At 44.0% G+C, this 22,269-nt stretch overlaps 1 protein-coding gene across 5 annotated transcripts in view; it reads left to right on the forward strand.

Annotated features, from left to right (window-relative positions):
- KCNMA1 (potassium calcium-activated channel subfamily M alpha 1) overlaps window positions 1-16,197 on the forward strand; it is a gene marked incomplete at both ends in the record, with an annotated part of 724,384 nt that extends 708,187 nt beyond the window's left edge. For 2 of the 5 annotated variants that reach the window (XM_080822611.1, XM_080822609.1), the window contains 5 exons: window positions 1,951-2,145; window positions 3,997-4,115; window positions 5,497-5,721; window positions 8,010-8,038; window positions 15,435-15,589. In XM_080822611.1, the coding sequence (XP_080678737.1) occupies window positions 1,951-2,145; window positions 3,997-4,115; window positions 5,497-5,721; window positions 8,010-8,038; window positions 15,435-15,589 (723 nt within the window). Of the gene's footprint in view, window positions 1-1,950; window positions 2,146-3,996; window positions 4,116-5,496; window positions 6,243-8,009; window positions 8,039-15,434 lie in introns of those variants that run through there. The other 3 variants (XM_080822610.1, XM_080822608.1, XM_080822612.1) reach the window with 2 other exon arrangements.
- Window positions 16,198-22,269: the final 6,072 nt, after the last annotated feature.

The raw sequence follows: 22,269 nt of genomic DNA on the forward strand, positions 1-22,269 counted from the left end.
CACACATTTATCATGCCACAGTGTTAAGGAGGGGTCTCCTGCTTCTGCCGATGTGCTGACTGTAATGGAAGAGGATTTACCTCTGAAAATTTTGGAAACGCTTGCGGGTGTGCCCCAAGGCCACCTTCACTAGAACACACCTCTGATGGCTCTTCCCATTACTACTGTCCCATCCCAGGACGCAGGGCCCTGGTGCCTTTGCTGTGTCATTCCTGAGCCCAAACAGGGTCTTCAAATGGAAGCAGATTGAGAAGTACCGGTTCAAGGATGAAATGCATGGCCTTGGTTTGCCCATCCCTCACCCCAAATGTAAATAAAGGGAAGGCCAAGGATGAGCTGACAGGTCTCACAGAGGAAAGCTCCAGAGTCCCTGCTGTCAGGTCAGAAGCATTTATCAGCGCTGCTTGGACACCAAGCACTACTCAACGTGCCTCATGTGTATTAGTTCTATCGGCCTTATAACCACTCTGTTCATACATTTTACAGATCATGAAACCGAGGCACAAAAATGACAACTTTCCACGGTCACACAGTGGCTAAGACATGAAGCCAGCGTTAAACCCACTGCCTGACTCTTTTCCCTTGACCCAGCCAGCAACAGTTCCCCCTGTGCTTGTCTTTGTCCTGTTGCTGTGCTCCAGGGCACATCTGAGCTCTGGTGGAGGAGACATGCGTTCTCCTTAGGTGACTCCTGAGTAACATTCCAAGTCGTCTTTGCTGTTGAAATTGGCTATCACTCTGCTCTGCGGGTTTTAGGTTTTTCAAGTATTTCAATGAGGAGAGTGAACCCTGGCCTGGGAGCAGCTATCATCTGAACTCAGAGGTCCTCCTGGAATAATTTGCATATGAACTTGATCTTAATGACTGTGCTAATCTTGCAGTTGAGAATATCAAAGCCTAGAACTGGTTAGTCAACCTCCTCCAAGACAGAGAACCAGACAGAGAACCCATCCTTATCTGGTTTATTCCCCCCTATATTTTGCCAGGTCAAGTGTCTGAGAAATCGCTGAGGTGAAATGTAGCTGTCTTTCCTAACCCACTCCCAAAGGTCCATACGCCCTCAGAAGCCACAGGCAAACTCTGGTTTGAATTCATTTCACCTGCTTGATTTCTTCTTACCTTGAAAAATGGAATGCAGACCCTTACTTGAGATTTTTCTCGAATTAGTCTGGGTGACGAATGTCTTTTTGAGCTCTCTTATTTGACACCCTATTAATTTTTTTAAACTCCCATTGTTTTGTTCCTGACAGACCTGTTATGTTTCAGATGTGAGACAAATGTACAATTGAGGGAAACTTCTCTAATATGCTATATTTGCCTCAGACTATTGAGATGACTTAAAAAAAAAAGTGTACACACCAGGGCATCCTCCTCCTCCTAATTTTATCTGGCATATTTAATCGATAGAGATTTTTGGGTTAGATTATTATCAAAGCACGTAGTATTGTTGAACGTGTGGCCTTCGTGACACTCTTGGCATCTCTTTCCAACACAGGAAGAAGTTTTGCCACTGCTGGGGAAGGCTACTTCCTGGCATAAGGTGACAGGACCTCAGAGGTAGTTGTACTTGGGATAGCGCCTGGGCAGGCTGCATTTTGTGTCACACGTCCAAAGTCCCTTAGTAGAGCTGTGGAACTTGAAGAGAGGAAGCAGCATTTGCATCCCTGGTCACACCAGTCACGGTAAACACGAACCATTTAGATTTCAGCCCTTTAATGAAAGTTCCCTGAAGTGGTTTTTAAAAGTCAGGCTCCCCTGGCAGAACCAAGTAGGAGAAAAGAATGGAATAATTGGAGGCTGCTGTCTTTTCACTTCCCACATAAAATTATTTGAAGAGACAGGCCAGAACTTTAAACAAGCGATACCAAGAAAAGTTGTAATTTGGATGTCTGTTGTTGTGACGTTAGGGTGTTTGCTTAAAGGACTTTCTCCCCCCAACTCTCTCCCCAGACATACTTCAATGACAATATCCTGACTCTGATCCGGACCCTGGTGACCGGGGGAGCCACGCCAGAGCTCGAGGCTCTGATTGCTGAGGAGAATGCACTTCGAGGGGGCTACAGCACCCCCCAGACGCTGGCCAATAGGGACCGCTGCCGCGTGGCCCAGTTAGCGCTGCTGGATGGACCCTTTGCGGACTTGGGGGTGAGTTCATGGTGTAGAGGTTCCCTGAGCCCACTGACTGGGAATATAACTTGGGCTGAGTGAACGGGGTGCCAGAGAGTGAGGTGCTAGGCACCTGCCTTTTCTGGTTTCTATGGTAAATAACTACAAGGGGATGTTTACGGTTTACTGACTAGCAGGCCCTGTGCTTTACATACAGTCACTCATTTTTATTCCCACAACAATCCTTCGACATAGTTTCTATCATCAGACACTCTAAGGAGACTGAGGCACAGAGAGAGAATTGGCCCGATGAGGAATCTGAACCAGAAATCCTGGCTTTAGAGCCTGTGGGCTTCCTCACTCCCGTAGGTGTCTTCTACCATGAGCCAGGAGGCATCCGGTGGTTCCAGCACATGGCCAAGGCTGGGACCCCCTTTCCACAGGGTCTTACATACCTCAGGGCTGCTGTACCCCAAAGGCACACTCCTAGGCCATGAGGAACTTTTAGAAACCACCGATGGCCATGCCCAGTTCCTGGGATTCAGAGTGTTTGTATCTGGGTATGACTCAGGGCTTGGAAGTTTTTAAAACACCGACATGCACCTGGAGCCACTGGCCAAACAAACAGCATCTCACGTGGACCTTTAATGGCTCTAATTTTGGACGTTGGTCTTCGCATTTCTGAGGCTGGACGGAGTCACTCTCCTCCATGCCCTCCCTGCCGCAGAGGGGATGACTAGGACCTGTGGTCCTATGGGCCCCACGCACCCTCTGGGTTCACGTACTCTGGCAAAAGTCTGCAGTCTTTACCATGACTCGCAGCCTCACTCCACCTCCATGGATGTGTTCAAGGGGTGGAGCCACAAGTCTTGGGAACAGATGTATTTATTGCACAAATAATAGTGTTACCCAGGAAAAGGGTCACTTTCTCTATTTCTTCGGAAACCCTGATGCCGACTTGCACCATATTTTGGTGTGGTTATGGGCAAGGACCTATGTTAGACTGGGATCTGTCATTGACTTACTGATGAACGTTGGAAGGTAAAGACTTTAAATAATGGTAAGATTTGGCCCCCTTTGTGTTCTGTCATACGATGGCCATGTGGAAATTCCAATGACAGGAAGGGAAAAGGCAGCCACGTTACCCCCAGAGAAGTCATTCTTCAGGGCCCTTCCTGTTCTAACACCCACCTAAAGCCACCTGGCTGCATGAAGCCAGCATTTCCAAGTGAGTGGGTTTGCTTTCACATTCCACATCAGGCCCCAGACCCTTGGAAGGTGACCGTGAACTGATTAGGACTGTGAATCCCACTTATACAGCCTGCAGCTCCCTGCCTCCTGGGGAAACACATTCTCTACCACCAGTGCCATCTCTGAGGTCTGTAAATTGTGCTTTTCACACAGTCCTTTCCCTGAAAGAGTCTGTCACCATAGTACCTGGTGGGGTCTTTTCTCCTTGCAGTGATTTTAATTATCACTCGAGCCGTTTTGACAACACGGTCAGATCACAGTGATTACAGCTGAGCCGGGGCTAAACATAATCACCATTCCGCAGAGCTGGGTTCTTCCCAGCCAAACATACACCTGAGACCTTCAGGCTTTATACCCTCACTTCAAATGAGGGAGAGGCACACTCTCTTCAGGGCTCTCGTTGCTACAGATGGAAGACTGGAGAGAACTGGTGGAGAACCCCATCATTATCTGATCTGTAAAAATGACCGGTGTTAGATGTAAGCTGTTAATCACAATGACCTCTTTAGCCTCAGTCCCTTGGGACAGACCCTCCAACTCAGGAGACACCAACATGAGCTTTCATGAAAAGGGTCTGTTCCCCCTGGACTTCTGCTTTCAGACAAATAAAAACGTTTCTGTTCTTTTCTTGTTTCCCAGGATGGTGGTTGTTATGGTGATCTGTTCTGCAAAGCTCTGAAAACGTATAATATGCTTTGTTTTGGAATTTACCGGCTGAGAGATGCTCACCTCAGCACCCCCAGCCAATGCACAAAGAGGTGAGTATATTTCCACTCTGCTCTCCCAACCCAAATGCAGAGACAGAAATACCTTCTCTTGTCCCCCACGATGAAGACAATGCATACATGTGTACATGCTCTCAGTACGAAACTGACTCTGCCCACATTACATCCAACACTGAGTTTGAAGATTATGGGAGGTTTTTTTCTTTAATCACTCATAGCAGATGTAAAGATATTGTGGGAAGAAATCAAGTTTTATAGGTTAGTTCCTGAATAGGAGCATCTCCTCTAAACTCCAGCTACTGGGATCATTCTGTTGGTACCTAATAGATATTTCATATTGCTAGTGTTTAAGCTAGATGGTTCCTCTGCCATATCTTAGATGCCTGTATTTTTACTGACTATATTTTTAATGGGCTTATTTTTTAAAAAGATTTTATTTATTTATTTGATAGACAGAGATTACAAGTAGGCAGAGAGGCAGGCAGAGAGAGAGGAGGAAGCAGGCTCCCTGCTGAGCAGAGAGCCTGATGCGGGGCTCGATCCCAGGACCCTGAGATCATGACCTGAGCTGAAGGCAGAGGCTTCAAGCCACTGAGCCACTCAGGTGCCCCTTAATGGATTTTTTAAACTGTTATATATTTATTTCAAGAAAATTATATATTACCAATTTAAGCAGAAAAATATAACAGTTTATATGTTCTATATATTTTTTAATTCTTTATATTTTCTTTATATTATTTATATTTTTAGAATTGCATTAAAATAAATTCACAGCGATCCTAAAAGTACGTCATAGAATTACCAAACTCAGTGTATCTGTATAATACACCTCAAAAAACAATGTTATGAGTATTTTTCAGCTTTGCTTGCACATTAGAATCACCAGGGGTGCTTTTTAAAAATATTCTGATTTCTCTGATTTAATTGCTCTGGATTGAAAAGATAATTTTTTTTAACGTATAGAGATTATAGTATATAGCCAGAAGTGAGACTCTGGTATGTCTGGCTCGAGGATCCACTTCGAGGTGTACTACTATAGAGGAAACAGTAATTTTTATTTTTTGATCCTGTGTGTGTGTCTGGAACAAAAGCTGCAGTGCATTTGGGCTACTCAGATTCAGACTTGAACTTGATATTGAATTAGAAGGGGCACGTGGACTGTAGGAAGCACAGTTTGGTTCTCCTGTCATAGGCACTAATTCAGCATCTTTGCCAGACCTCGTGTGGGCCTCCTGCCCTGAGCCAAAGAGAGGAAGATTTAGTTCAGCTTGGAGGATAATGTTGAAGGCCTTGGACCAGCTAGAAGCCCATCCTCCAGATGCTCTTCAAGACCCGAGGAGCCTCTTGGTTCAGAGGGGGGTGAACTATGCACCCAGTTATCCTCATGCCCTGACCCCTCTGCTCTCCCGTGCAGGTATGTCATCACCAACCCCCCGTACGAGTTCGAGCTCGTGCCGACAGACCTGATCTTCTGCTTGATGCAGTTCGACCACAACGCCGGCCAGTCCCGGGCCAGCCTCTCCCATTCCTCCCACTCGTCCCAGTCCTCCAGCAAGAAGAGCTCCTCCGTGCACTCCATCCCGTCCACGGCAAACCGACAAAACCGACCCAAGTCCCGGGAGTCCCGAGACAAACAGAAGTACGTGCAGGAAGAGCGCCTCTGATATGTGTAGCCACTGCCACCGTGTGTGAAACTGTATCTGCCACTCATTTCCCCAGTGGGTGTTTCCAACAGTAACTTTCCCCCTTTTCCCCTGTAGTCCCCCCTTTTTTTTACACATATTTGCATATGTATGATAGTGTGCATGTGGTTGTCATTTTTATTTCACCACCATAAAACCCTTGAGCACAACAGCAAATAAGCAGAAGGACCAAAAGTTATTTATGATTCTAGGGGAGAAATAACCGAAAGGCATGCTCCAGACATAAACAGCTCACTGCAGGAAGCAGTTCGCAGAGTAGGGGAGAGCCACTGTGAGCCATGTCAGTTATGCAAAGCAAGTTTAGTCAACGTAGAAGAAAAGTTTGTTCTGATTTACCAGGATTATCAGGGTGCTTCGGGTTTTGATTTTGTTGTTTTCCTTCCTTCCTTTTTTTTTTTTTTTTTGGTAATACACATGCAGTAATATATACATACACATTTATTTGAAACGAGCAACCAAAACAGCAACAAAAACATATCGATTGTTTCCACTCTCTGGGCTGAAGTCTAGCAAAGCATTTAAAAGGCTTTCGCCATTTGTGTAGATGATTATTAAGCACCTGCTTTTATAAGAGAACATCCAAGATTTTTTACTCACCAAGGCCTTTTTGTCCCGGAGCTCGCTTCCTCTGGGAGTTCGTGTGAACGTTTCTGCCCTTACTGTGGAGGAAAGAATAGTATCCCATTAGTGGCTGTATCAAATTCTAGTCATTTAATTTAAGTGAACAGAGGTTTGATTGCGTATTAAATTGTTATTCTGTCTCCTTATGCCATATGACTAGCTATTTTTTTTTCTTTCACTTTTGACATTTGGGATGAAAAGCCATATGTATCATAAATATCAGATGTAAGTCATTAAAAACTGCCTTCCTGGGACTTTTACATCTTTTAAAAGGTGAATTACTTACCTTATGTACAGAATAAATAATGCTCAGGAAAGAGCGAGTATTTTTCCATGCATTCTCAGGGGACCTTTTTACTCCCCTTTGTTTGATTAGCTAGGGCCCCAGTGCCAGGTAGGAGCAAGGGCTGGGGCCGAGGTGGAGCGTGAGGAAAATAAACCCAGCAGCAGATCATGTTTTTCTAGGAGCTGACATGCTAAATAAATGAGAAGGTAGGGGGAATCGAGCTGTAGTTGACTCAACAAAGACAAAAGCTAGCCACCACCTCAGACTGTTGGCCCAGCTGCATGGTGCTGACTGTCCCAAAGCTGGGAGCTAGTGGAAAAACCCCTCCCCAGTTTCTTGAACACGGCCGATTCACTTAGGCAGGCGAATGACAACAACAGCGAGCTGCTCCTTGTCATCCCGAGGTGGGGGAGAAGTGTGCAACAGTGAGCCAAACACATTTTGGTATAATTTTTTTTTCTTTTGTTTTCCTTCTTTCCTTCCTTTTTTTTTTAAGTTAGTAAGCATGAGAGGAAAGGTAGAAAAATCCCCTTTTCAATATATAGTTGGTAGATGTTGTATGCATGCAAATCAGGCTTTGGACAGGGTGGTAGTTCTTTCAAATCGGTCACCTCCACTGGAACTGAATTCGTGTATGTGTGGACTAGCCCTGGGCTGGGGTATACCGATTTGAAATGTCTACCTTAAAAAAAAAAATTCCATAGAGCAGAGTAGGGGTGGAGGGGAGGAGAAAAATGCCACACCTATACCATCTCTAAAAAGGTGTTTTTATGGTGAATGCTTTGAGTTTAGATTTCGGACCCCCTCTCCCCCCAAGCATGATAGCTTTGGAGATTTGCTTGCTGTGTGAATTGACAAGCACTTTTACTGACAAAATGGTGAGGCTCAGTCTGAACCTCTGCCCCCATACCAAAGACAGGGCAGTGCAGTATTCAGACCAGGAATGGGGTGGGGCAAAATTGCATACATGGATGTTAAAAAGCCCTATGAGTGGAAGAATTTTTTTCAAATTATTTTTTCCCTATATACATCGATTTCTATATTATGTATAACTATCTTTTTATATAGAACTATATATCTCTCTATATATATCTATACACACATATATACACATATATGTGTGTATATATATACACACACATATACCCCAGTTTGGGATCCTGAAGAGCTTTTCATGCATTCTTTGCAAAGGAGGTTATAAAGTTGTGCCCATAGAACATTTATAACTATAAGAATGTGCCAGTTAAAGTGCTCAACAGGAAATATGACAGTTTAAAAGCATTGTAAAACTCACATAGCTTACTTCTCTCTCTAAAGTGCAACAAGGATGAATAGAATGGGCCAAGGTATGACAATTAATGGTTCTGCATGACCTAGCCACTGCTGGGGGTTTTCTTCTATAACGTTGTCCTTGTGAAAACTTTTGTGAAATTAAAAGAAAAAAAGGAGTTACAAATTTTATTCTGTTATTGGTTTATTTTTATTTATATTGTTCTGTTTGTGGTTTTATTTAGTTTGTTTTGCTTTTTTTTTTTTTTCCTCCCTTCCCTCTCCCCTCCTCTTCCTTCCCTATTTCTCCTCCTTCCTTCACTTTCTAAATTGCTCAGCGCGATGAGGCTATGCTGCTGCTACTGCTAGATCCCTTAGAGTTTGTTTTGGTGTTCTTGGTTTTTGGGGCTGGGTAATTTGGGGGGAACTTCTCTCCATTTGGCTTGCCTTTAAATCTGCACGTGGCCTCCCTGCCCACCTTGGTACCTTGCTCCAAGTCCAAAAGCATTTTCCCATCAAGAAACCCAGCTTCCTCCACTTCCCCCCCATTACCACCACCCCAACCCAGCCCCCCATCGGTCTGTCCACATCTCTGTGTTTATCTTGGCAAGACCTGCTAAATCAAAGTACGATGCCAGGTGATAAACTTTGCTGGAAAACATTTGCAGCTCTTCCATTTGGCAAACCTGCTTCTCGGTTCATATTTTATCCTCCTTTTAATTTAGACCAGGAGGCTTATTAGTGACAAAAGCATTGGTCTCCTTTATGTGTGATCAGTAGGACCCCAGATGAAAACTGCTCAGTTGTGTGTATCAACTCACACAGCACGCCCAGTTATCTGGGGCCTCACGGCTCAGGCCCTGCATTATCCAAGTCTCTCCTGCCACCTGCCTTTCCGGCATTTGCTTCATCCCAACAAGAGATTGGGCAGATAGCGGGAAGTAATTCCAAAATGCATTTTATATACAATCTGTTAGCAGCTCTGATGAGATGATGTTGTGACAGGAATGGAATGGGAACAGACTGTGACATAAGATGAAACTTTGGAATTTTCCCGGGACTTTGGGCACACAACTGAGAGTTGACTGTAGTATTTGGCTAATGATACGTTCAATGATGAATAGGTATCATTATGACCTCTCTTCTACTAGCTGAAACTACTCTGTTGTACTTTCCTCACTAGAACAAAGAGTCTCCTCCGTTGTTTTCCATGTGACTCCAAACTGCCTCATTCCCCTTTCAGGTTCTTTTAGAAGGGAAGCACACAGGTTCTCATACTATGTCTCTCCCCTTCTTGCTCCCCATGAAGAAAGAAAAGAAAAGAATAAGGATGACCTAGAAAGAGAGGAAGTAAGAGAGAGAAAGAAAAAAAGAAAGAAAGGAAAAGGAAGGAAAGAAGAGAGGAAGGAAGGAGAAGGAAAAGAAAAGAAGAAAAGAGAAAGAAAAAAGAGACACACAGGGAGGCAGAGGGAGGAAGGAAAGAAGGAAGGAAGGAAGGAGAAAGAAAGAAAAAAGGGAGAGAGGAAGGAAGGAAGGGAGGAAGGGGTAAAGGTAGAAAGTGAAAGAATTATTTGAAGAGAAAGTATATGCATTTAAAAAGACCAACAGCTAGAACCTCAATTATCTGTGCCCTTCTACAAGAGAAGCAATTTATAAGCCACTCAGTCCAATTTGCTTTAGGCTTTGCAGGCTTTAGGCTTTACAGGGCTGAACCTTAAATAAGTGAGTAGACCAGGAGGTGTGGTGAAGCGTTCTCAGCCTCGGCCCTCACTCGGATGATCATAAAATCACCAACATCCCTAAGGACTGCTGCCCAGGGTCCTTCCTGAAGCCAGTTCAAATGGACAAAGAGAAAGCTGGACCCTTATATAGAGAGTTTGACCACAACTGGGAGAAGTTTCAAATTCTGTATGAATATTACAGGTTGTAACCCAGACCCTTAATATAAATGCTCAGTAAATATGTTTAAATAAATTGGTCTTAAATATTTTCAGGCCTTTCATCAAGCTATCAGTTATCTTTACTCCCTTGACTTATCTTAAAAAAAAAAAAATACAAGAATGCCCCCTGGGTGCTTCCTGATGTTCTGTGCTGTTGGCACTTTCTGGAGCTGGGCTCACAGCTGAGAGGGAGAATAGCTTTATAAGTACAGCGAGACAGAGGTACTGCCTTTGCCTCCTGCCAGCATTGTCAAGATCTCAGATGACCAGTAAAACCTTTGACTGGCTCTTCTTCAGCATGGGAAAAGCCTAAAGGTGTCTGCATCCCAATAGAGACAATTAAATCAACCTGTCAGGTTCCTATAGCAACAGGCTCCTGAAGGATAAAGAGGAGCATATAGAAACTTCGGGGCCCGTGGAAGTCAAGACAGGGTAAAAATCAGTGTCTCACTCAGCTTCTTCAGCCCATCCCTGCTTTGTCATAAAAGGGTGATGCAGAATAAGCTGTGGGCACCTGTCACTAAACTGCTTGCCTGTCTCCCACCAGATCGCACATCTTTTGCATAGGGAGGGGAGAGGGAATGGTCCCCTGCCACCGGAAAGGGAAGAGTGAAGAATCTGTCTTTGGGGTGTCAGCTGCACAAAGGCCCCAGAAAAGGGCCAGAGCAGGCAGTCTGCTCCGCCCAGTGAATGGCAGCGTTAGACTTTAGTTAAAAGAGGCAAATAGAGTCATGGCGGACAACTGCAAATAAGTGTCAGTTTTCATAAACGGCGGCTACTTTGGTTATGGTAGGGATGGTTTTCATTTCTATGAAATAGCCATACTTTGCCCATGGAGAGGGAAGAGGGCAGTATGCATGGGTGGGATCCCCTGAGGGCCTTGGGGTGTGTGGGGCAGAGGGTACATGCCAGCCTTCCTCCTGGAAAAGTGAGCTGTGAAACCGTCCAGCATTATCTTTGAAGGCTTCGGCTCCTGGTTAGGGTTTACCGTTCTCAGCTGTTGTCTCTATCCACACGGACCCTTTTCCTTTCAAGCCCTTTCTCTCTAAACCTCAGCTTGTGGTACAGCAGGAAGAGGGCCAATTATTCCAAATACCTTTGCTGTATTATCGTCTCTCCTTTCATGCATTCGTCTCTGGGGAGCAGTTATGTGAAAAAGCGAAATCCCACAGCACTGACAACCCACGGAGCCAGCAGAGAGGCTCAGTGTTCACAGCCCAGCCTGTTTCTCTGCTTGCAGGTACCCAAGCGGTCAGGGCAGCCCAGGTCTGGGGCTCTTACCTCCCACAGCCCACTCCTCCAGGCTCTTTGTGGCTTGAGGAAGTCGTAGCTCTTACCGTGGACCCTTCTATCTCCATGATGGAAGTAGCAATGGGAGACACAGATGGTTTGTGGGTGGGGCAGGGCACCTGTTGAGTACAAAGCCATTATTTTAAGGATGCAGGTCCCACGGCAGGCTAGCAACCCTAGACTCACCAGAAAGAACACTGGGTCACTCCTTCCTCTCATTTCCTTCCAAACGGAGATAACCCAAGTAAATCTTCCTCTGTCGTCTCTACTGCCAAAAGCCCCATTCTGCAGGCCAACACCCCAGTTTATGACCTTTAGATCTCTTCCTCCAGCTCATCTGCGGCCACACGGAAAAGGACCACCCATCGTCACGGGAGCCCTTTAGTACTGAGAATACTCACGTTACTGCTAACCTCACAGGACAAGCTAACACCTTAGTGCTCACTTAGCGCCAGACTCTGCTAAGCAGTTTACGGGCAGTAACTCACTCAATCCTCACACGAGCTCAGATGTACACGCAGTTCACCTCTCTGTTCAAAGGAATCTGTAGGACAGATTTGTTCAAAGTCATCCAGCCACAGAGCGGCAGAGTGGCATTGAAAACTGGCCTATGAACTCTGCCCCTCTGCCGTCATGGCGGCTGCCATTATTAACAGACGCTCAAGAGCTCACACTTACCAGGTATCTGGACCTGTGCTAAGTGGTGCACCAGCACTAGCCCCTTTCATCTAGACAACAGCGTTAGAAAGATCTGATCATGAGCCCTTTTTACAGAAGAGAAGCTGTAACTGAGCTCAGTTACACAGTGACTTGCTCGGAGCCATGCAACTCCCGTGTGAGACCCCAAATCCCTTTGACCTTACCCTCCTGCCCAAGGCCATCTCCCTAGCCCACACCTCCCTGCCAGTCCTTGGTGTGTATCTCATGGCCCAGCTGGTCTCCATAGGTGCCATCTCCCGACCACAGTGCCGGTTCTTCTAGAAGCATCTCTCTGCAGTCAGTGTCTGGGTTGTATCTCTGCCATGCCCCCCCGTCACTGATCTGGGCAGGTCACACACCACCCTTGCCGTGATGATGTCAGGCTCAGCAGCCTCGAGAGAGGCTTGTTAACAAATGGGGCTGTTTTTCTCTGGAGGGAGGAGGTCCTCACAGCCAGATCTGTCGCCCTTCCCATCTCAGGGACAAAAATGAAGCTCCCAGAAATCTTTCTGGCCTGTGGGATGAGGCAGGGAGAGGAGATAAACTCAGGGATTTGGATTTATCCTGGACCAAGAGTACATATTCAGTACTCACTTGAATCCCTTCCCTGAGTATTCTTCCTCCCGGCCAATGTTGTAGCCTTCCCCTGGCACAGTCTCTTTTTGGAAGGCGAGATTCAATAAACCCAAGTGTCATAGTCCTACTTGAAGCACTCTCTGTTGAAGCAAATGAGTAATGATCATTACAGTGTGTGTTCCTCTGATGCCCTTAGGGAGAATCTCTTCATAAAATACCTCTGCCCCTGGATATTTTACTAGGATGCTCAGAGCATTGGTATATTTCAATTTCCTCAACATCCTATCCAACCAAGTCTCCAACAACATACATATTTATATCTCATAAGGCACCCAAATTAAAAAGCCTGTTTCTCAGGCATAATGAAAACCTCCACTCATTACCAGGATGTGCCGGAACATAACTCCTTTTTGTGTGGAAGCTGAACGGCCAAAACACAGGGGCTACTCTACATAGATTTTCTCCTATGGCAAGAAGTGTAGAAGGAAAGAGAGAATGAAGCTTAAACGGGGAAGTAATGCTCTCTTTCTTACTGACAGCAGAAGGAAATTGATATTCTCTCTGCTGCGAAAGGTCAAAATGCCAACTTTGAATTGAACTGTAAAGACTAAATTCTGAACAATTATTCTCTGCAGCAGTTGTAAAAATTTCAGCAAATTGCAGCTGTCTTAGGTCTTTCGCCCAAAAGACCTACTCGTTTCCATCAGCAGAGTTCAGTTTCCTTTCCAACCTGGCATGTCCAGCCTAGCACTAAATCCCTTTGCACAATCAGTCCCCGCAGCAGCACAGCCAAAACCAAGGGCAGCTCAGGCAAACAGCACAGACGCCCGGTTCTGCTTTTCTGAAAACCATCTTTACACATAAACCATTGGAAAAAGTCGGAGTTTGAAATTGTTTCAGCGGCCTGGCAATGCTTTTAAAACATGATAACCATCACATTCTACTCCTCTCTGAAAGGTTAGTTTAATCGTAGATCACAAAAAATTGGTTTCCACAAATGCATAATGGTTCATCTATGTCACACTTGAACTAAATGGTTTTTTAAATGGAGCTGAAATTATTTTGATGTGTACACAGTCCTGGATTTCTATACAACCTTTTTTAACCAGTCCATCAGGAACCTTGCCTCTAAAGCCTCATTAATAATTCAGATGTGCTGATGACTTTAAAAGATCTATGGAATTGAAGCTTAGGAAAAAAAAAAAAAAACTCTGCTTGACAAAAAGATAAATGAATGTAGAAAGAAGCTGTAGGAGTCTGGCAAGCTGTAGATCATCTCAGAACAGATTGTAACTTTATCATTCTGTCAGGGGGAATAATTTAAAGCACTTAATCAGTTAGTTTCACTGTGAGGATGTAGCATTATGAATTCCTATCGTCCAATCTGTTCAAATCAAAGTGAACTTAATTATAATAGGTGAGAGGGCCAGAGCAGGAGAAAGGGGAGCGGAGAATGATGGGAGAGAAGGTAGTTTCCTGGGGGTAAACTGAGCTGTGGAACAAAGGGTAGTGAGCAGGCTCTCACGGAGGCACACCCCAGCTCCAGCGACACTGTTTACACTGAGGGCTCAGACTTGACACAGCAGGAGAGAGGACGCATCCAGCAGAAAGCAGCAGAGCGGCTGTGAGCTGACGGCAGGTGTCGAATTTATAGATCATTAGGCTATCAGACAGACAGACGTACAGACGTACAAACACACATGCGCGTGTACCTCCACGCACTCTTCCATCCAGCCAGGTGAGCGATTTTGGTTAACAGATCAGTCCGGGACCCCTGACCAGGCTGTTGTGACTTGTTCTGATAGGCAGCAATGAGGCCATTGTCTCTAGAGCCGTGGGTGTGCCTGAAAGCTTTCCCCCTTTTTCTTTTCTTTTCCTAAGCCACAAATAGGAGTCCCAAATTAGAATGTCCTATTTGCCCAGTCTATTCATGTCTGAACACAGGGTGAGTTATTCAGAAAGTTTCAATCCTAGAAAAAGGCAGGGGCGAGGCCGAGTTGTGTAAAACAGCACTGAAATGCTGAGAGGATGCTAGGCCATTTTCTCCCCCGCCCCCCCCAGCGCACCCCCAACCTGGCACAACCCCCCCCCCCCCCCCCCCGCAGTCCTCCAATCGCTCTGACTCAGCATTCTCTCAGCCATCTCTGTGTTTAGAGTGGAAATGAAATGCCAAGACTTGGTCAAGCTCCCTTGTCAACAGCTCGGGTTATTATAGTCGGTTAAGATATTGCCACTAGGAATTCCTTCCCTAACTTTATACCAACACAGAGTTTTCGTTCATGAAATAAAAGCCATCTCAAAATCCTCTTCAAACTTTGGTTGCTATTCTGATGTTTAGTCTCATTGCCCAGCACAATCCGTGGGCTTACTTTAAGACCCTCAAAACTGGTGGGTAAAAAAAAAAAAGAGAGAGAGAAAAAGAAAAAAAATAAGAAGAATGGTGTATTGAGCTATAACTTGAAGTATGTCTGTAACAAACAAAGCCAGGTACAGGCTAAGAGGAGGAGATCCTGCCTAAGATGCTAGATCACCGGCTCTCTGTCAGGGACAATGTCCCTTATGTTTCACTCAAACCAGTGAACGCACAAATCTTTCCTCAGGCACAATGTTCATGCCCAATATTTGATGTATTCAGCATCTCCTTCCTACCAAAGCTTTCCAGGCCACTAAAAGGACCCCGGAGAACATTGCTGGAGCTCCTCTTCCAACCCCTCCTCATGCTCAGAGGTCCACCCATTGTGCCCCCAAGTTCCCAAGGGTGCATTGGCCATCACTTGCCACAGGCAGCAGAGGTGTCCCACGTTCTGGGCTTCTCCCTACACTGCCTATCTCTTAGCAACTACTCACTGTCAGCTTCTATCGATTACAGTTTTGCATTTTTTTTCAATGAACTTTCCAAAGGCTTTATCCTAGGACTAATTAAGCTTCTCATTTCTCCTTCTTGTTCTCTATCCGTTTTGCCCTTTAGCAGAAAAGAAATGGTTTACAGATGAACCGGATAATGCCTATCCCAGAAACATTCAAATCAAGCCCATGAGTACCCACATGGCTAACCAGATCAACCAATACAAATCCACAAGCAGCTTGATTCCACCAATCAGAGAAGTTGAAGATGAATGTTGACTCCCAGGAGACCAGAACTATTTTTTTAAAGCCTGACAAACTTCATAAATGGTGACGTGACTTTTCTTCCTCTTACATGCTGAATCACTGGTGGAGACGTTAGGATAAGCGAGAATTGCAAGAAAAATAAAGTAGACAGATCTTTCTCTTTGTCTGCCTTGAATATTGCTTCCATGTATTTTGGAAAAGAAAATGATTTCATTTATAAATGAACATACTAAAATAGTCATGTATAGCCTCTAGCATTTTAAATTATTTTTATTTATTAGAAAGAAATATATTTTTTCTTTTCTTTTTTTCATTGTCAAATATCTTCCCTGTATCTAAACAATGCAAAATCAACATGAGTAAGTGGCCAGACTCCTTGATACATCTTTCTCTTCTTTCTCTCGTTTCCTTTGAGGAGAATGATGGTCACCACCACAATTAATTGTAACGAAGGCCAATGGATTACTAAAACAATTTTCAAATTGTCCAATGATGTAAACATGTATTTTAGTAAATTCATAAAAGACAAAAAAGGGGGCAGGTGAATTTCCATGGATGGGTGTTGTATCTTAGCTGCACTGACACCAGCTCTTAATAAATGGAAACTTATTTATTTTCTCAGTTGAAAGTCATATTTTTGTAGCTTTAGTTTTCATTCTGTATTGCTCATCCCTTTGTTCATATGTTTGAAGGAAAGACCTTCTTGCAGCTTTTCTACAATTACCAGATGAGGTTGATCCGGCCAATAAACGATGCCAGGAGGGTTGTGAGCACGCCTGGGACATTGACGTTGAGGACTAGATACACATGAGATACCGCTCCGTTTGTTGTGTGAATGGTGGGGACTCCTCTATGCTGTTATGCTTCCCATTTCCTATGTCCAAACCACCCTCGCAAGTACAGGAATTTCAATTCTGGAAGGGTTTGGTGGACTTTTTCCCCATGCCCCAAGTCTCAGAGCTTTTAGCCTGAAAGCGTATAAACACCAGTGGATAGTTTCACTTCACAACAGGATATGATAATACATTCGTTCTTTTTGATGAGTTTTTGTTTAAAAGCCAGAAACATTTTCATGATCAAGGAGACTACTTTTGCCCAGATTTCATTTTATTTTTTTCAGGCTTTCCTTTAGTTGTTGGGACAAAACACACAAACTTGCTGCAACGGTGTAAAACATAATAACGACAAAAGGAAAGCAATGAATGCACTCAATCCTGACTGTTAGAAAAGGCTTTGAAAATGACCGGCAATGAAATCAAATGTCTCAGCCACTTCCAACTGTGCTCAAAGATTTTTCTAGCCATCAGACACAATTACCAAGTCTCAGAGCTCTGCCGTGGCTTGCATGCTCGGTGTCTAGTCGTCCCGGCAACTGTTACGTTCCAAACAATTTAGCAAATCTTTCAACTTCAAAATGATCAATCTTTTATACAGTCATCAGGGTCTATGGAGAAGCATGGATGTGATAGTGATTTTTCTTTTCTTAAAAATGTAAACTGTGGACACTTGAAGAAACCAAACTTACCAAAATATCCCCCCAAAGCCCCATGATATCTCCTCCATTATTTCTTTAGGCCATGACCCTGTGGTACTTAGGATATTAGTGCAACTCAGATCAGAGCCAAGCAATGAAGTCACCATGAAAACACATGTCCACTAAGTACTCCAATGACCAGTGTAGGCAAAATGAGCTTCTGTCCCTGTCTACTCCCTGCAGAGCCCATGTAGTCGTGCTTCTGCCCTGTAGGCGCTGTCCTGAAGTGACTTGTCAGACTGTGGTTACCCTGTTGTCACATTTTGTAGAAGTAGTTCTATAAAAGTATCGTGAATATAATGTACGTCCAATTGGATTGTTAAAAAACTACTTATAACCAATCACTAGTCTAACTAAAATGACTAAAATGATGTCAGCAGTCTATATCCGGGCTTTTGAACATTTCCTGGTTTCCAACAGAAGTAAAAAAGGTTTGTGGCGGTGAATCCCTTGTTCGGATTTCACAACTTTCCTGAAAGCTAGGCCTTCTTCTACATAATGATTTTGCATTGGGGTCACCGTGGTACGTTCACACCAACCCACGCTCTTCTTTCCTTCATGAACCCTGGTGGGCTCTTCTTCATGCTGTTTCCTGACAACCGTCTCTGAATTTGTCATAACTGTTTGGTGTCCTCTGGCAGGCAACGGTGGCCACCTAAAGGATCTTCCCTTAGAGAAGCAGTGTCCTGTGCTTCTCGAACCCATCTCTCCACACCAAGGCACTCTGAAAACACAAGTGAAAACTCCAAGACCTGACTGGCTAGAGATTTGGATTTAAACTCCTTTGCTTTGCTTTTCTCTTTTCTTTCCTTTTCATTTTCTTTCCATTTAAGTATTGCTGAAAGAAAACTTTTTTTTTTTTTTCCTTTTGACCAAAATGGCTAAAATGGCTTCCTATAGCAAAGGGCTGCCCCAAAAACTAACTGGAAAGAATCTATTTTCTTCTACGGTAGAGTAGCAAGCTCATGTTGTTTTGCTTTCGATAAATTCAGTAAAAATTTGTTCTGATACAGAAAATAAAAATGAGTTTTGTTTTCTTGAGGAAGTATGCAAAATGGTTGGTGGCTCCTTTGGCAAAAACTGGTGCCTGGTAGGTTCAAAGTGACCCAAGAACAGAAACAAGATTATAAGACCACTGAAGGACCCAACCCAATGTTAGGGCTTCCTGATTAGTTTCAATGTGTTGACCTTTCTGGCCAGGAAGAGGTCGTCTTTCAACCCCACTGTGACAGAACCATTCCCATTTTTCTGACTAAGTATAGACCAATGACGGTCATCATTGGTACCATCTGTCTTGTAAGACTATGATCTCCTATCCCAGTTTAGGGTTCCAGAAAAGTCCTTACCCAAACTAAAGTCTCTTGGGTGCTTTGGGAATCAAAGATCCATCAAGAGGCTATTTAAGAAGTGGAAATCACCCGTTTACAAAGACATCATCACCATCATTATCTTTCTTTTTAAGAAAACTTTACTTTCATCTAAGCAATTTTACATTTCAAAATGTCACCTTGAACTAATATAAAAGACTTTAAAGATAAGTGATTGTGACTAAGGCATGTTGGGGAACACCAGAGCTCTTTCCTCTCAAAGGTTGGGGCATCTTATGATGTATTTTGTACAGAATTTAATTAAAGACTTAAAGCAACAGGGGATTAAAACTATTTTGTTAAAGTTGGAAAAGAGATAAAGCCTAAAAAGCATAAGCATAAAAGCATAAGAGGAAGCATAAGAAAATTGGGGATTATTTTCATGTTGAAAGGCAAAAGAGTACAACTTCCTTACTTGGGGTTGAATATGATTGTTCAAGAGCTATATCTGCAAATAACTAGCTATGAACTTGGAGAACATTCATGAAACCATCAGAGTCCCAGGGACCTCATTTGTAAAGGAGAGTGATTCACCTAAATGGCCCTAAGGTGCCTTTCAGATCTGGGAGGATGTGAGTTAGGATAGTAGTGGGAGCCTTAGAATAGACCTTGGAAACAATCTTGTCCTGTGCTGATGGGCCTCTTGCTGCAGCACCCAAGCAGTACTCCTGGTGTACAGTTTTTGCTCTGGACATGTGGAAGCTGAGTTCATGCCTCTGCTTCACACTTTGGAGTCTCCTTAGGTTCAAAATGCAGTTTCAAAATTCAGGTTCTCCTGGGTCACATCAGGTCAGACTTTTCTGTTTGTTCCTAGGATTTTCTTTTCCATCTCAGCCCTGCCTGCCCTTTTCTTGGCTCCAAGCGCAGTTCCAGTCAATCCCTTCATCTCTAACCCATATCTCCACTTTTCAATATGTAGTTAGAGTCTCATGACTCCTAGATTCCTATCATTTTTCCTCATTTTTATTTCCACAGGTGAATCTGGGGTTTAGGAAGCAACCCATCTTCTCACTTCATTTCCTGTCCTGTTCGTTTGATTTCTTTTCTTCCATTCATAAGTCAAATTTTGATCTACCATTCTTCATTTTCAATGAGAACCTCAGTAAAGAAAGAAAGGAAGGAAAGAGCAAAATGAGGAAGAGAGGTAGGAGAGAGGAAAAAGAATATCAAATCAATTGATTTGATCATCAGCCTACTCACAGGAGACCAAACAGATCCATTCAACTTGGACATGGCATTCTATGGTAGAATCTGTCCATTTTCTCTTCTGTTCCTATAGTCTGTCTATTCACTATTCCGTTCCTCTTTGTGGTTTTTGGAATGGTAGTAATATCACTGTGGTCCTTCAAAGGAACTTCACTATTTAGGGCTTGACTCATCCTCTTTAAAAATCAAAGGGAACTGAGATTTCACTTATAACTCATCTGGTAAATTCCCTTTCTGCCCCTCCCCTACTCACCCCATGTTCCCAAAGCGCATTTAGTTTTCTATCCAGCAGAGATGATTTGGCACTTAAATCCCATGATCATATAAAGCGGTGATATGGCCCTTTGGATTTATTAATGAGAAAAGAGTAATTAGAAATTATTTCCAGCCAGCTTATGCAAGCGTGGCCATATTGGTTTTTTAGGTGAAGTCTGCTCTAGTTGGTTGTTGCCCATTTAATACCAGTTGTTCATATTTTTAAAATTGCCATAAAATAAGACAGTTCAGCCTATACTTTTATCCTTAATTTTATTTCCTAAAGAACTACAGAGCCTAATTCGCCATTGCTCTGGCAAGCTCGTCTGGAACATGTACAGAGGGAAAGGAGCCTATGTGTCCTGAAGCAGCAACCCATTAGCTGGACACCAGTTAGAGTCTGCATTGTATCACAGTCTCATGTGGTTAGACTGGGGGAGGAATGCTGAGTTAGACTATCTGTACCAGACCTTCCTATTTTGCTTCATTTATCTAAAGACAGGCCAAGCCAGGAAATGCATCTAGGAGCTAGGAAGAAAGAGCAAAAACAAAATGATATAAACAGCAATTTCAAGCACCATCAGCCAGGTGCAGGTATGTGGTGGCAAGAGTTAGTGCTTTGGGTGGAAAGGAAGGAGAGATTGTATTGAATCATATCGTTTGGGAAGAATGCAGAGTGATATAGTGCTTGATAGGTTTTGGAGGTATTTCAAAGGGAAATAGATGGCTGGAGGAATGTAGAGAATGAAGGTTTTCCAGTAAGAGGTGACTTAATGGGCCATGGCTCATTGGTGGGAATGGGATTTCAATACATAGGCCATTTTGTCTCTGGTGACACGATCCTACAGGGGAGCTGAAGAAACCTAAGATGAGACCTCAGGAAATAGATAGTCTGAAGGGCCAAGCCAAGAGGTTGAGACTTGAATTAGAAAGCCATGGAAAGCCACCAAAAGTTTTAAACAGAGTGATGAACACCAATGCCCGTGCATTTTTTAGGTTGAAAGTTTTGAGATGTCAGCTCCTCCTGGAAGTCATCAGGAGAGCATGTGCAAAGCTAAATGTTTTTCTCAGCTGCATGGAGTTCTCAATGGTGCACATTCCAAGTCAAAAGCAGTATATGAAGAACCTACTTTCCTCAGATGAGTGTTATGGATCATACTCATTGTAGAAGTTTAGTTGGAGTTAGTTGTGGGGGTTGGTGGGCAGATTGGGTGTCGGGGCAATGACTGGTTCTGGAAAGGTTCTTTGTGAAAGAAACACTGGCTTTGGACCCCAAGAGAAGAACCATGTGGAGGAATAGAGAAGAAAAGAAGACAGGAAAGGGAGCCAGCGAATATGGAAAGCTGAGCAATGTCGTACTGGATTCATTCAGAGTAGAAGAAGCTGAGAGCTTTCCATCAAGGAACACCTTGCAGGCAAACGAGTGGGCAGGTGGAGCTGGGGAGAGGCTTCCAGCAGGCTCTGGATTTGGAAATCAGATCCATGGAGGTCCTTGTGAAGTGGGGAGCATGCCTGAATCTTCCAAAGGAGAAAGCATAGGTCTGAAAGGCCATCTGGCAGAAGACTCAGGGGCCTACAGCCATATTTATAGGGGCTAAAAGGAATAAAATAAGTAGATACTCTTGGGATGGGAGAGCCACAGTACTCCAGAACTAGAGAAGCAAGAAAAGGGAAACTAAGAAAGAAAGGGTGGGTTATCCATGAGGTTGGAGATGAGTGGTACTGGAGAGGATGACTCAGAAGTGAAAGGACTCACGTGGTAAGGGTAAGGACTTTGCTTATTCATCTTTAACCGCAGAGCTCATCATGAGGCCTGGCTCAGGCTGGGGCATCAGTTGGCCACTGTGTGTTACTTCGGACACCATGGGAAACGCAAGGTGGGCAGATCCTCTAGGTCACTGACACTTTTCCTGGAGAAGGACTCAAAGGAGAGGGATCTTGAGGTGGGCTTCCTCTTTCCGCTCACTGTTCATGTCACCCCATTATTCTGCATCCCCTTCTGAGCAACGCATACACTGGAAGCTTTGGTTTTGGCGTTCTCAGAACAAATGTGACAATCACTTTGCTTTGGTGACTTTTCTGGGCAAACAGCAGGAGGAGCGAGGTTTTTTGGAGTGGTGAAAACCGACCTGAACTCCTAGGTAGATTTTAAGTTTAAAAAGGTTTCCTTTGGTCTGTTTATCCCCTCGAGGATATCTGTGTTTCTTCTCCTCTACCTTGCTCTTCAGCAGAACAGGGACAAAAGTGACCCCAAAGCTCTCCAGTGTGCCTGCCTTAGGAAGCACGGCTGGGCTGACTGTTCAGAATCTTAGATGGGAATGTACGCACGG

This window comes from Martes martes (genome assembly GCF_963455335.1).
Source record: "Martes martes genome assembly, chromosome: 14".
Lineage (NCBI taxonomy): Eukaryota > Metazoa > Chordata > Mammalia > Carnivora > Mustelidae > Martes > Martes martes.